Source organism: Cavia porcellus, unplaced genomic scaffold, assembly GCF_034190915.1.
Source record: "Cavia porcellus strain 051 isolate PalLab524CR breed Dunkin Hartley unplaced genomic scaffold, mCavPor4.1 scaffold_8, whole genome shotgun sequence".
NCBI lineage: Eukaryota > Metazoa > Chordata > Mammalia > Rodentia > Caviidae > Cavia > Cavia porcellus.
Window position 1 is genome coordinate 31,291,630 of NW_026947491.1, and position 16,425 is coordinate 31,308,054.

Below are 16,425 nucleotides of genomic sequence, written 5' to 3' on the forward strand. Positions count from 1 at the left end.
ACTAAAAGTTATAGTTCTTTTGATCAATTTCTATTCAAATAGGGTCTAAAACATATTAAAAACTGAGAGGAGTCGATAATGTACCAGCCAGTATTAAATTAGTAAAACTACCAAATTGCCCAAGTTATTGTAACTGATAAAATTGTCTTGATGACCAAGACAAGAAGGACATGGTCTAAAACGAACAGAAAGAGAAGCCTCTGTGTCACTGCTTTCATGCTTGACAACTGTGTGAGCTAAAAGATGATGGACTATTTGGGATTCAGACAAGAGAAGTCTAGAAAGAAAAAAAAAAAAGCAGTTAGTGTGCCCTACAAAAAGAACATGGCTTATCTGGATTTCTATTTCCTTAAAAGTAAGAATAAAGTCTTAAGTTTATTAAAGGCTTTCCATCATGAATAGCCTCTGGTTCTCTGTGGGGGGGAAAGGCATAAATAATGTAGAGGTCTTGTCCATTTGACTAGTGAACTACAGGTGGAACGGCAAAGGTAGCCAGAGTTTCAGTAAAGACCTTAGTTATGAACCAGATGTCACCCCATGTCCAAGTCTTCAATTATCACATAGGCATAATAATTCATCATGCCAGAATCTCCTTCAATTGCAGGCCAATAATCTCAATGCCATCACAATGTCCCCAATGAAGATAGTGCAATGACACTTAAGTTTCAACATATCTAAAACTGTACCCATGAAAACTTGCCTTGCCTCACCCAATCACCCCATTTCATTTACATGTGCTCCTCTACCTGTTTCCTCATGCAGGAATTGGGAATTATCCCAAACCTCTTCCCATGGCTAATCAGCTACTGTTTTTTGTTTTTGATGCTGGGGATTGAACTCACAACCTTGCACTTCTCAGACAGATGGTAGGCCACTGAGCTACATCCTTATCAGTTACTGATTTTTAATTCTCCTTTTTCTCTCTCAAATATATTGAAAATGTGTCTATCTCTAAAATCATCACAATAGTCCAGGAAGTGCCATGTCCCTCATAGCAAGCTCTCCACCTGAACACAGGTCTTCTGACTCACATGCCCAAAGCGACAGTCTAGAATGGAAAACTCACGAAAGTCTCTCCTCTGCCTGAAATCTTTCAGTGGCTTCATATTCTTGAATTCAAAGGTTAAACACTCTAAGGCTCTGCAGAAGCTGGCTTTGACCTGTCTTAACTGCCTAATCCTCCTCTTCTCCAATCTCATTACCCTGCTTACAGCTCCTCACATTTGTCAGACTCCCTATTGCTTTGCAAAGTTCTTCAACCTACTGTTCCTTCTGGTACATGCTCCAATCCTCTTCCAGGGCTCAGTTTCAACACACTTTCTTCAGTCTTCCCTGAGTCCTATCTCTCCTCCAATGACAGATGTTTTATTAATGACATCAAGGATAATTTAGGTATTTTTCTTCTATCAATTCATCCTGACTATGCTACGAGTGGTGCTCCACAAATATTTTTAAAGGAATAAAATAAAAAGCCCTGGGGGGAAAATACCTTAAAATTCTGTAATTGTACAGTTTAGGAAATATCTGACTATGTTTAAGGATTTTATGATAGTGATCTGCATATATTGAGGTTATACTATAAAAAATATCAAGTAGTGAGAGAAGTAATAGCTAGGAAAGTCCTGATTCCTCAAAACTTGGATAGGTCTCACATGAAAATATCATGAATTGAAGATGGAGGGGAGAGGACATTAGTAATTTGAGAGTATGTGACTAAAGGTCACTGTAGATGTGTGTGGTATACTCTCAGAGATACAAGATTCAGAAGATACCCAAACAAGAGGTATTTCTACTAACCTAATTCAATACACTAGGATGGCTTTTATGCAGGCATTGCACATTATATCACTTTATATGCATTTTTATATTTTAATCTGCTGAAGTGTAATTCCAGAAAAAGTTCCTTAGTATGTTCAGTTCACAGACTGTAACCATGATTTGGAATAAAATAGCATCATTTTAAAAATGTTCTAAATAGAGAAAATTCTCATGGAAACTATTTAGAATAGTGAATTTCTTGAAACCAAAGTCACTGATAAGCCTCAACTACATAGTGCCTTTTATACAACCAGTATTTGTTGAATTCAAATGAAGAACAACTTCTTGAACCATTCAGTTTCATAAGCCTTTTTCTTCAATCAGAATAGATCAGAGGCTCATCATTGCAGTCTAGAGATTTCAGTAAGAAGTGCTGAGTTTATAGACATAGGCAATGAATTTTACTCGTTAGAACTTAGCAACCTAATGAGATATGTCTCTAAGTTTAAAGAAACGCTTGGGGATGTAGCTTTGTGTGAAGGCCCTGGGTCTGCATACTAAAGTAACACCTTTATTAGGTTTCATTTCAAGGGGAGAAAACACTACATTTACGACACGGACACTGCTTATCTTAACGTACTATGTAAGATTTTCATGTTTGCCTTTAATTACAGAGGAAATATAAAATATAAAGACAGTTTAAAAAACGTAATCATGGCAGGTGTGGCGGTGCACACCTATAATCCTAGCACTTGAGAAACTGAGACAGAAGGATCCCTGAGAGTTTGCGGCCAGTTTGGGCTGCATAGTGAGTTCAAGGCTGCTCTGAACTACAGGTGAGACTCTGTATCAAAAAAAAAAAAAAAAAAAAAAAACAACCAACCAAAACAAAAAATCTTCCAAATTAAAAAACAAAAATCAGTAAGAGGGTTATAGTTATATTTTATGAAATTACTTAGACTATAAATGTATACTATCGAATTCTTTAAAAACCTAATATGCTACTCTGAAGGAAGGAATGTAATAAATGTCTGCCATAACTCTTACTCTTAAAAGGACATCTAAAGTTTGTGCTTTTAAAAAATGGCTATTTATTTTACTACAAGAATAAATTTAAGCTAATAAATTTTAGCTATTTAAGCTAAAATTTAATAATTTTATATTTAAATATTAGATAATGATAACATAGACAAGAATCAGAAGGATAAATAGATGATCATAAATTGCTATACAATGAGCTATAGTTAGGTAATAATTCTTTTATTTCAACTTTAAAAGTCACCATCAGAAAAACTATTTCATTCTATCAATCATCAAAAATTTATAGACATTTCATACTACTCCACATAGTCATCTGTGTATCACAAATTCCTAAAATGTTTTCTAATACTCTGTGGATGATTATTTTCTGTCTTTGCTTTACTTGAAAATAACTATCTTATTCTGAATACCAACATAAAATGAGACATTGTATCTGGAAAATATTTTATGTTGCTCAAACAACAATTCTTAAGTGACTGTTAGAGGTAACTGTGTTAAAAATACATGAAGTACCTATCAAACAAACAGCTCAATCGTTTTTGTAGCAAATAGGTGGATATCCAAATAAAGACCACTATCACACTGAAACAGTCTATGCAGTTTACCTTGTTACTGCAACACCTTTATGTATTCTCAGGATAAAACTGAGCCAATAAAATAAGCAGGTAAACATATTAGTAAGACAAAAGAGGTGATACACGTTTATTTTCTAAAGGCAAGTCAATAGAACAATTTAGGATAGGAAATGTAAAATATCTTTCACATTGTTGTAATGGGAAGCTGCCAACAACACTAACCTAGAAGCTCCACATAGACACCGGTGGGCAGCTTAAGTGTGAAACATGTTTCATTTCACATAAAACTTTTTCTGGGTGAGGGTATTCCTTGGTATTGAATGGTGGCCTTATACAGCCAACTTTGCACCCTACCCTTGAATAATAACCACAAACCATGCCCCCAGGACTATCCTCAGAAATCACTTATCTACTGATTTAGGGTTGTGCCCATCTACTTAAAGCTAAAGGAATCTAACTTTATTATTGTTACTATTATAAAGCTAAAGGAATCCAACTTTATTATTGTTACTATTATTTGTAAAGGTAGGTCTTAGTGTACCCTACATATTAAAGGAACTTTAATATGCTTTAATAGCTTTTGGACTGCTAAAATCATTTTTTAAAAAAGTTAGGGTTAGTTAGCTAGCTGAACTCTGCTGCCAAAAATATTAAGGGTATAGTTCAGTTGCTTTTTCATCAGTTGACTGTGCTTCTTCAGCTCACCTGTCCTATCACCTCTTCCCTATCTATTCAACACCCACTGTGCACACATTAGACTTAATGAGCTCCTTCGTCTGCAGCTGCCACTGCAAAAGTTTGTGTTTTTTCCAATCTCATTTTTCAGTGCCTGATCTGCTGGGAGAACCAAAGTATGGGGGAGTGAGGGTTTTTCTTTTCCATTTAAATAAAGGGACCCATAAAACTCAGTAAAGAGCAGTTGTCAGAATAGCCAGAGAGTGTGCATCTTGTAAGTTTAATGACTGATTATTTGGGTCATTTATTTCACCTGAACCACAGATGTCACCAAGTCATATATGAGCCAAGCCAGTTTTACTATACTCCTTATTTATATTAATACCCAATTTTAACTTCCAGAGAAGCATTACTGAAATTTTCTTACAATTCACTTTTTACTTAACTCCTTAGCCTCTCATGTTTTTCAAGATGCTTTCCCCTTCCTAACCGTTTTCTTTGCCACCTTTCACAATTTCACACACAAAGTCTGGAGACCTAGCAAGTGCCTACCTCTCAATTCTTTTAAAGTCTACTCCCACCAAAAAAAAAAAAAAAGGTTATCAGAATTAGGTTAAGAAAACGTGCCATAATGATATCTCACCTGTATCTTGTGCAAGTAGCATTTTGACCGGATGGAGCCACTGGCTTGAAAGTGATGTGTGGGGAAACCTGGGCTGAGAGTAGAAATCCCAAGGCAAGAATAATAAGTGCTACAGTGGTACCTAAAAAAGAGGTTTTATATCAGAGAATAGTTGTTATTTAAAGCAAATGCAATTTCTATCCCAAGAAAAAATGGTAATGATATTCTAAAAAAAAAAGTATAGCACTTAGGATAGCTGACAATGTTGTTGAGTGCCTACCATACCAGGAAACACAAAACAAGCAACAGATTTACAAGTCTTTTTCTCAGTGCCAAGAAAACTGTTCTAATGTTACTGTTCTACGACCTACCTAAACTGGCGTACTCAAAGTAATAAACTGTTTCTTTCCAAAGCAGATGAAAGAGTGTTTCTTATTAAAATGGAAAAGCATGTGTTTTGGGGGGAAAAAAACTTTTAGACACCAGAAATGTTTTAACACATGCCTTTGCTTATTTCTTTCCTTTTGGTATTTTAGAATACAATATTTACTTTGATTTGAAGGACTAGGATTGGTGATTACGCTTTTTGCTCAGAAGGCCCAATTTTGAATCCCTGATATACCCAGATGGTAAATAAGAAAGTTTTCAAATTCCTGATTATTGGTCTACCCACAGAATTGTAAGAAGAAAGGAGCAATGACTGCACTAATTTGTACAATTTATCACAATATGTTTAAAATAAGGAACTTAGGAGGGCATGTAAATAGTAGTCAAAATTAAAATAATAGTGATAAATGTGGGGAGCCCCGTGCAGGAACAATAAGATGCTGCAATGGCCGAGGCCTCCGCTGAGATGCATCATGTTAAACACAACAAAGCCGAGGCGCCGAGGAGTCCGAGGTCATGGGTAAGTATGAGCTCTGTCTGGGGGTGCATCCTGACCCTGAATCTGAGCCTTCAAACTGCTTCGCAGGTGATTATGAGGTTCAGACAAGACAAAAAGCCTTTGAACAGAACAGATCCATTGAAGAGTAACTTCATTCATGGAACTTTATTCATGGAACAAATTTTAAAAAGATCATCTAATCCTTTTATTGACTCATATACCATAAAACTACCCGAGGTACTTTTGCCATTTCATTTAACAATTTTTAGATGTCTTTTATCAATGATAGTTAGCACTGAAAATGACTATAGCTATGTCAAATGATTCATCATTATAACCTAAGTTTGAGACTCAATACAAGAAAGCTTTGGATGAAAAGATTTTCTTCAGTGTACTCATCAGTTTTGGGACATTCTTTCTATTTCAGGCAACCAGTCCCAAACAAGTGCACTGGTGGAGTTTGGAATTTTGACAACTATTTTTTAATAAAGAGGGTCTCCACAAGAAATGAAGTGTATTAAGAACAATGCTGCCTCCAAAAATATCTGATGTAATGTTACATTCATTATCCAATTTTTAGTAAGTACTCCAAAAAAAAAGAAAGAAAGAAAGAAAGAAAGAAAGAAAGAAAGAAAGAAAGAAAAGAAAAGAAAACTCCCCTTCCTGAGCTCTTACAATGTATGACTAAGCATCACCAGAGGAACTTGTTTAAATGTACATGATCTAGACTCCACCTTCAGGGATTCTAACGTGGTGGATCCAAGATAGGGCCCAAGAATCCACATTTGAAAGTCGCCTTGGTAGTTCTGACATAGATGGGCCACAAGTAATGTTTCTAGAAATACCACTATCAATACATATGGTAGAATAAGATATGATATTTCTGCCTAGATTTATTACCAAAATAGCTATATGAATTTCTCATTATGTAAAGAAACAAGAAGTTATTAAAATTGTAGTATTTACAAAAAGACTAGTTTGTTTTCTTTCTCTTTTTTGCTTGTGCTTGTCAGGCAGGGGCTTATGCCACTGAGCTAAATCTCTGGCCCTAAAAGACCAGTTTTATAATTTTGAAAATATTAAAAATGAGGGCATGACAAAATTTCACACATTTAAAATTATTCACATGTGACCCATTTTATACTTCTCTGCAGAGTTTCTTTGTCCACGCTTAAACATAGTTTGTTTGTAATAATTCTTGAAAGAATGGAAACTGTTCCAAAATTATCATTATTATTATTAATTATTATTATTATTATTTTGGAGACAAGGTCTCATTATGTAGTTCTTGCTGGCCTTTAACTCGCTATACAGCCCAGGCTAGCTTCAAGTTCATGGTGATCCTCCTGCCTCAGCCTTCCAAGTGCTGAGATTAAAGTCATCTCCCACCACTCCTGGCTTCACAAATTACTCTGATATTAGATTTTTCACCTTTTTTAACCCAATATAAATAAATCATAAATAGGGATGACTGAATCAAATGTTTAAAAATTCTAATATTTAATAAAAATTTAAACTAGAACACTGTTAGTACTCTAGAATATCACACATTACTTACATACAAATGAATAAAATAAAAAATATGGTGAATTAAAACACACGCAATCAACTGGTATTTGAGTGTGAAAGCCTCATTATTGCGAGGGTCATGCTGGAAAAACGCTAACACACTAATACAGCTGTGCAATGCTAAGGCTTCTTCTGAAGACACACATTTCCATTGGTCAGTGTCTTCCTGTGGGCCCAGTGAATCACAGTTAAAACAAAAACTGCACAAAAACCACTACTTATAGTCATAAATACTGATTTATGTATTCTTATCATGGGTGTGATAAGAAGCCAGACTTCTTTCCTTCTAAACCATTCCACTATCCATTCCCTCACTTCAATGGGATACATGACAAGAGATCAGGGGTCTATACAGTGAGTGTGAGAGATCACAAAGTATTTTAGCTGAAAGAGGATTTGGCTGAAAAAAGGGAGGAAAAAAAAGCCTGCAGGTTGCTCATGAAAAGCAGGCCCTGAAATCTGTTGGTCTTCCTTTCTACATAGTTGCCTTAGGACTTCTTAACCACTTACCAGTCCAATTATTTAAATACAGGGTGACCATAAATTGCATTTTCATTAATTTTTGTAAGACTATAATAGAAAATATAAAAACAACAATCTTATCAAATTTATTCAATATGAGAACTGACTGGTTGAAATGACACCTGCCTGAGGCATGTTTGTTAAGTCAATGCTTAAACAAACATCTGGTGAACTTCACTCTCTGGCTACACTGTTCATCAGTTAATAGTCAGCAGCAGGGTACTGAATGCCTCTGCAAAACAGCTGCAGGGAGATGAAACACAATGTCAACTAGAATAGCTCAGGAGAAAGCTTGGGTTCCAGTGAGGGAGGCTAATTTTGCAGGGTGGCTAAAACAACAAGCTCACTCTTTAGCAACAATAATGCTGCGTAGCTAAATGCTCTATGTATGGTGTGCAGGATCTTAAATGCTATACGTAATAGTGTTACATTCTCATTACAACAGTATAGAGATGGTAATTAATCCTCAGGTATAGGTCAGAAAATGGAACTTTGCCCAGTCACACAATTCAGACTCAAAAACTGTCTGGCTCTCTATCAATAATGCCTCAAAAATTCTGCAGAACTGCTAAGAAAGTGTCTTACCGGAGTATGACAATTAAGAGGCACAGGCTGCTAGAAAAAAATGTTTAATCAACAGTTTTCCTTAAATCTCAAAAGCCAAATCATAAATTTAAGTACTAAATTCTATTTAAAAATAGTCCTCTGAAGGTAGCAATGTATGTTAAAAAGGAAAAATATCCATTTAAAAATTGGAAAGCAATTATTATCTCTTTCTAGTGCTAACCAGAACCACAGGGGTCAGCAAATTCAATTTCTAGCATACTGTAGGAATGTATTTGAAACACAGCATTCCTGATGGTAGTCTGTCCTTTTGTTATCTGCCTAAGGCCTCACTGCAGGATAGCACTGGTTACTCAGAATATTTTTCTTATATTAACTAAGAGTCTGTACTCACAGAGAGCATCTACTATCTTTTGTATCTACTTGGCTTCTGTTTAGTTTTTCCTGTAAGCTAACCTTGTCTTTGCTTTCTTCACCAGATTTATAAATCTATGGCTTGTAAACCTTTTCTTCTCCCCTACTCTTCTTCATTTACCCTCATCCTCCCTGCACACCTGGTGATGCCAATCACCATTGCTCCTTACCCATTTCTCACCTTTGCCTCAATGCACACACTTTGTTTCAACTCATATCATTAGACTGGCACTGCTCAGGTGAAAACAGGAGGTGGAAGAATTCTACTACTTGTAAAGGGAAGGCATGCATTCATAGTAAATTGAATTTGGCACCCAGAGTGTATTTTCTCATCAAAATCTGGGACATGTGACTACAACAGCACTATGACATGATCATTTTAGATATGATTTGATTTGGTTAAAACAGAATTTAGTTAATGCTGTCATGGAAACTACACTTTAATGGAAAAATATTTTAAGTCAAAATATGTTTACCAAGGCACTATTAGAGTACAGCTAATTGATAAGCAGGCATATACCTATACATTTGAAAAACTTTGAAAATTATAAAATGCAATCAATATCAAAGAGTTGTAGTCTGTGAAATAAAACAGTCTTTGTGTTACAGAGAAATAATGAATAAAATAATAAACACAAAAGATACCTGAAAGCCCAAAAAGTTTTGTACTCAGCTATCATATATAACACTCAACCAATCAAAATTTGATCTATAATTTAGGGTTGTTTTAAACATTAAGAGTATCACCCTTACTCTGTGAAAACAACTGCATGGTTCTAATATTCCACTGTTAGAAGAGATATGGAAAAAAATGCTCCAAATCTGTTACATCCTTCCAAGTTTAAACATATTTTAAAACACATGTTAAAATGTGAGCTAATACCAAGTTTTTCAAAGACATATAGATATGATTACTCTTTTCATTTTTATTCCTCAGGGAAACTCAAAAATACAAAAAGAAAAATCTCTAATTAGATCCCTTTTTTTTTTGAGACAGAATCTTACTATGTAGTACGGACTGGCCTTGGAACTGGCTTATGCAGTCCATCCTGGTCTTGAACTGGTTTACGTAGCCCATCCTGGCTTTGAATTCACAGTGATCCTCCTGCGTTAGCCTCTAGGTGCTGGGATTACAGCTGCGCGCTATCACGCCTGGCTTCAGATGTTTTCTTACAATTCATTTTTACTTACAATCTAACTTCTAGTCACATACCATAAATTTGTAAGGGTCATGCTTTTCAATTAAAATGTTTTGTCTCTATCACTCTCATTTTATACTGTTTGGTTAAGAAACCAGTAACAGAAAATGTATCCATCTTGGAAGGTCAACTGTCATCATTAGGAAAAAATTTAAAAGTGAATTCTTCATCCATGTACCTACCTGCTAAACTACCAAAGGTAAGTTTTCTACGGCCCACTTTCTCAACAAGCCACACTCCCACAAGTGTGAAAATGAAGTTTGTGAAAGCTGTCACTGAAGCCAACCATATCGCCAGTCTGTCATCTTCCACACCAGACATCTGTAGGATGGTTGCACTATAGTACCTGCAAGACAAAGAACAGAGTAACTATTGCTGATTGTTTTTTTAAAGAAAAACTTAGATAGAAAAAGTTTAGATTTCTCCAAAAAAGATTAATCATGACCAACTACAGTAATATCAAGTTATCACAGGAGTTCACACGAACTGTTTAAGGATCACACTTCTGAAACTGTGTTCAGGTGTATTCATTTTGTGCTTTCTATAATCAAGAAAAGGCACTCAACCACGTGGATACAGTATTATGGATTACATCTAAAATGTCTTGTAAAAACCTTACACGGGAGGTAGGGACTGGTTGGAAAGGACGGGCACTGGCAATGTGACTTGGAAGGGTGCATTCTTGTGGCTCCTCCTTTCTCCATAGTGGCTTCCTGTGCACTATGATGCATGGCTCTTCTACCACATTGCTTCTGCCTTGAAGCCCACTGACCATAGGCTGGAACCATGAGCCAACATAAACCTCTCCTCCTTTTAAATTGTGGGCATTGTGTATTTTGTCCCAGCAATGCAACAAGTAAAACAGAAAATTGGTCTCAAGAGTGAAGTAACTGTTGTGATTCAGATGCTTTTGGAACTGGTTTGTATGAGGAGTTTGGAAAGGTTTGGAGATGCAAGTAAGAGAAGCTCTAGAACAGTAGTGACAAATCTTTTGGGGTCCAAGGGCCTAACTGTAACCTCAAGCCTACTTATTTATTGCAAAGTGACAATACTCTAATTAAACCTGAATACTGAGGTTTTAGTTTAAAAAAAAAAAAACAACTTTTATCTGGTGCTTAGCTACTGCGGTAACTTGGCTTGCATACCAATAAAAAGGGGTCTGTGTGTCCACTGTACCACACAAGCCACAGGTTCACAATTATTGTCCTAGAATGTTGTGAGCAGTACTTGATATATGATACTGGTCAGAACTCACAAGATCAGATGCTGATAGGAATGCAGACAGTATAGACCAGATTCAGGAAGCTTCAGTTGGCAGTGAGGAACCTATTGGCAGGTGGATTATGTACCATGCACAGTTAACACTGAGGCAGAAAATCTGTCTGTATTTTGCCTATGATCTGAGGCTTTCGGGAAGATGCAGATCATAATAGTAGACTGATGGGGCAGATGAAAAATTTCAAAGAAACCCAATATTCAGGCTTGGCATGGGCACTGCTAGTTCCTTTTAGCTAGATTTACAGTAAAAATCATAAGCAAAAGACAGAGTCAAAATAAAAAGACTAGCATCAGAAAGAAGTGGGGGCCTAGGATTTATCTCAGCGGCATAAGTGCCTGCGTGGCAAGCACATGGTCGTGAGTTCAAAAAAAAAGCAAAGAAAGGCAGAGAAGGAGGAGGAGGAGAAAGGGAAGGAGAGAAAAAAGAAAAGAAAGAAAAGCGAAAGGGAAAGGGAAAGGGAAAGGGAAAGGGAAAGGGAAAGGGAAAGGGAAAGAAAGCTAGCTTGAGGGCATTTCAGGGATTGGCCAGACCTCACTCTTCAGGAAAACAATTTTAAAATACATTACTTTTAGAAGAAAGTCCCAGGAAGCCTAGCTCATTCAGGATTGTCTAAGGAAATATTTCCTGATGTTTCATGATCCAGGTACTAAAGGGCTGCTGCAGTCATGGCCTAAGGAGACACAGCCATTGTTCTCAATGGCAGCAAATGCCTGGGTCATTTATATGGTGATGATTTTCTTTTTCTTTCGTCTTTTTCCTTTTTATTGGAACCAGGGATTGAACTCATGACCCCGCACTTGCAAGGCATGGGTTTATGCCACTGGAGCTAAACCCCCAGTTCCGGGTGATGATTTTCTAGATGTGCAAATGCAAGAGTTGTGGGGTCACAGAGGTTTCCACCCACATTTTACAAAAAGGCTGAGGAGGCCAGGCAGTGTGCTCTTGAGAGAGAAGTCCATGAAATTATGAGAGTGAAGTCATAATGACAGTAGAGGCTTGAGGAAGTTGGAGATACCAGAAATGTGAATCATCTGCTATGGAAAGACACAGGCAATGAGCACAGCCAGCCCAAAAGAGAGGTCTTCTGGGCTGAGACTGGCAATGTTACAGGGATGGGGTTAGCCAAGTCCTTTGCAGCTGACATCTCATCACAATCTGCCCAGAATGCTGAACATGCAGGATTTAAAATTTACCCTTGCTTGTCTTGCTTTGCCCTGATTCTTTTTTATTTCCCTTTTTTATTTCAAAACTTTTGGAATAGGACTATTACCCTGTGTCATTGTATATTGGAAGTATTTATATTTCTTTTTGATTTTTAAATGAGTCACAGCTAAGACTATGTCTTAAGTCTCAGAGGAGACTTTAGAATTAAGACTTTTCAGCAATGCCAAACTATTGGGACTTTGGTGACTTAGAGATAGACTAAATGCATTCTGCCTAATGAGTTTCGTGAACCTTTTAGGGAACAACAATAGAATTTCATGATTCACATACAAAATGTCCTCTCAAAGTTCATATTTAAGGTAGGGCCTAGTTGGAAGAGGGGTGTCTCTGAGGACCTGACTTGGAAGGGTATATTTTTTTCTCTGGCTCCTCTCTTCTTTCTCTACTTCCCGGCTACCATACATGAATAGGTTTCTGCCAGTCACTTCCACTATGACATTTCTACCTTGGAGCTAGATGGCCATGGAGAAAAAAACAACCTATGAGCCAAAATAAATATCTTCCCTTTTTAAATTATAGATGGCAAGTGTTTTTGTTCCAGTGACAGGAACACTGACTAATACAGAAGGCTGAAAAATTTCAAAGTGAAGCATGTTCTACCACTAAGGAGAGTGACAACTGGTGGTTTCATGAAAACTATCAGGAATAAGCCTCGTGTTGATGGTATAAATCAGAAGTCACTGTACACTTTGAACTGATGTCCTTAAAAGAATAAAGTGCTTCACTGCATGTAATAAGAAAATATGATGAGACAGTAGAAATAGAACAATTAAAGAATTTCTCTTTGAAGAATACAGAAGAATGTGTCAGGATATACTAAGTACTATACAAGAAGATGAGAATATGGTTTATGTACATAACAATGGTGCTGTGTTTCCTGGAAAAATGGACTATGGTCAGGTCAAACCTTGCACAGTTTGCATGATTAGGCTGAGATTGATTTTGTGCTGAATGAATTCACTGAAGACTGGTTTTTAAGACTAAAATGCAAGTTTGCTCTTGCACATTATAAGATATGTCTGTCACATTTAAGGATGACATGTTTCTCATAGAACAGTTATTTTCTGGTGAAAATGTTAACAGCTTTGTAAGCTCATTACTTTAAAGCTGACCTGAAAACAAAGAAAGCAAAATACTCCCATTGATTCAAGATGAAATGTAACGAAATTTAATTCCTAAAGGCACATTCTGAAATACAGCCTTCCTTGGCATTTCTGGTTGTTGTTGTTGTTTTTTTTTGGTTTTTTTTGTTTTTTTTTTTTTTGCCATTTCTGGTATTCTTATCATAAATTCACTTTACCCAAATCTAACATAAGCATCCGAGCAGTATGTGAAATCAAGATGGTATTGTTATAGTTAAAAATTTAGCTCCCTTATTAACACTTCATATATTTCAAAACTCAAATCTTTAAAAAACTATATTTGGATTGATCAATGGTTTTGTACTACTTTAATTAATGATGATAGTTCATACGTAAGATTATTGACATCAGGATGAACACATTCATCTTGAGAAAAAGTCTTTTCCTGTTTTTAGGGTAGTAACCTAAACATAAATTACTATGCAGCATGAAAGATGTGTTTTGCTGATCACACGAAAACTTACACCAAACATTTTAAGATTTCTGAATTCTGACAACTGCTAGAAAAAAGGAAATACTGAGTGAAATTACTCTCATCATCAATAATATTGTGAATATTCTGCAATCAAGAGTATAAAGTGATGATAAAAATTATAACAATCCATCTTATCTGAATAGTGCTTTACAGTTTACAAATTCGACTTTACACATTTTCATAGAGACTGGCATCCACTGAGAAACTAAAACAAAACAACCAACCTAAAAAGCCAGAAAATAAAAATATTTAAAGAAAAATATTTAAAGCCAAAATGTTAAGATTTGCTATGCTACAAATTTGAGTGTATCCAATGTTTATGAATAAAAATAGATATTCTACCTAAACTAAATCTGAAAAAACGAACTATTAAAAAAACTAAACAAAACAGAGGCTATTTCAATGTTTTTGCTTTTGATGGAATGAAATAATGGAACTGTTAGGTTTAAGTTTGGGGACACAAAAGTAGTGGTATAAACCATTTTTTAAAATTTATTTAAAATGAAAAGCTGAACAGATATAAAAATTCTTCCAAAGTGGATTATTGCTTTTTTTTTAGAGTATCAAAATTTTATATCACCTGCCTGGCAAGTAAAAGTTCTTGAGTTTGATTCCTGGCACACACACACACAAATTTTTACATGGTCATCCAGCTTTAAAGGGTTAGTGCAACCAAAGAGCTGCCCTAGGATCCCAAATCCATCTTTGTGGCTCATCCACTGGATATTTATTTATTATTAACTATATAAGTTAAACTGTATAAGCTACATGAATTACTAAGATCCCAGGGATGTTACTGTATCCTTGAAGAGACTGTGTGTGTGTGTGTGTGTCCAGGACCTCTGTGCCTACTTACCTTCTCTACAGCCCCTCTCCTCCCATTGATTTTCTTTTCTTTCTTTCTTTCTTTCTTTTTTTTTTTTTTTTTTTTTTTGAGACAGATCTTGCTAAATTGCTAAGTTTGAACTGGAATTTGTGATCCTTCTGTCTCATTCTTCCAGAGTGCTGGGACTATAGGCATGCCATGAGTTTTCAATCAAGAGAATGAGATGAAAATAAATTTTAATACCTCAAGGTATACAAGTTAGAGCATGGTATAAAGTACAGTACACCAACTTTATTTGATCAGGAATGTTTCTTGATGTTGCAGGTAATTCAATGTTTGTAAAGGCAGGGGAAGTGAAGGAAATGACATATATGAAGGACAAAAGTGCGATATACCATGTTGAGTTCACAGAACCTAAATATTTTATCTTGACTGAACATAATGTACATATGACAATAAAGAGGTATAACATAAGGCTATAACAGAAGTTTTTAATTCAGAACGTCAGTGACTGCAATGTTATCTGTTTGGGGCTTTATTTTGTAGGCAATGGAAAATCATGAAATAAGACTTTAAAGAAACCACGATGAAATCTGTGTTATCCACAAGATAGCTCAGTAAAACCAATTAGCTGATTGCACCATGGGTGTGTGGTCTTGGGGAATATTTCAAGTCATTATACTAGCAAAAGGCAACTGTGATTTATCTGTGTAAGCATCCAGTGAGAGCAGGGGCTAAAATTCAAGGGTGTATTTTATTTTCCTCTTAGTGAGAAATGCATCGTTAGCATACACTTTTTCTAGATGTGTTGCCTGGAGTTTTACTGCATTGTCCTTTGTCTAACATTGGTAAATGTGCTTGTTTTTATTGCTGACATAACAGTCCACAAGATTAAAAATGATACAAACTGTCTAACAATTCATGTATCAGTAATCTGACAGGTGTCTTAGCAGGCATCAAAACTAAAGGAGTCCTCAGGACTGCATTCTTTTCTGGACATTCCAAGGGAAAATGGTTTTCTTCTACCTTTTAGAGTTTTCTTATATTCTGTTTCCTGGCCCATGGCCTACTAACAAGGCTTTACTCTGAGATTCTCTTTGTCTCTGTGTTCTACGTAAAAGAGTTTTTGATTATAATGAACGCACTCAAATAATTCAGGACTGTCTCTCTAATTAAGGAAAATTGATGAGCAGATGTGTAATTCAGTCTTAATCTCCCCTGCCAACTAAAGAACATATTCATAGGTCCTAGACTCAGGACACACTTATCTTTGGGAAAACCATCATTCTGACTATCATGGCAAGGATGTGAGTAAGCACTAAAATAAGCAAAAGGCCAACAATTAAAAGATGACAGTGAAGAATGAAAAGACAAAAATGTTCTCTCAGAGGGTATTCAGGTTTAAGGAAGTTCAGACAACTATATTCTTTTTCATAGGGTAAAGGTTTCCAGAGCAAGGTCAGAAAAAAAAACACAAATCTTACTTTTAAAAGTTGCATCATGGGTTACCATGGTCTTTATCACTTTCTAAACCTTTATAGAGTGTTCTAAACTTTCAAGGGCCTGGGTATTCATTCAAAACTGCACAAAGCAATGAGATTCTTCTTCACACACGAACAACTGAGAAAGGCTTTCTTTTGGTCTCAAAGGAGGA

At 36.0% G+C, this 16,425-nt stretch overlaps 1 protein-coding gene across 1 annotated transcript in view; it reads right to left on the reverse strand.

The window, feature by feature from the left end:
* Positions 1-16,425, reverse strand: part of Slc2a13 (solute carrier family 2 member 13) — a 341,626-nt gene that overhangs the window by 99,368 nt on the left and 225,833 nt on the right. Inside the window, exons 5-6 of the mRNA XM_063254554.1 lie at positions 10,008-10,171; positions 4,693-4,813 (exon numbers count right to left, since the gene is read on the reverse strand). Coding sequence (XP_063110624.1) covers positions 4,693-4,813; positions 10,008-10,171 — 285 coding nt within the window. The remainder of the gene's footprint in view (positions 1-4,692; positions 4,814-10,007; positions 10,172-16,425) is intronic.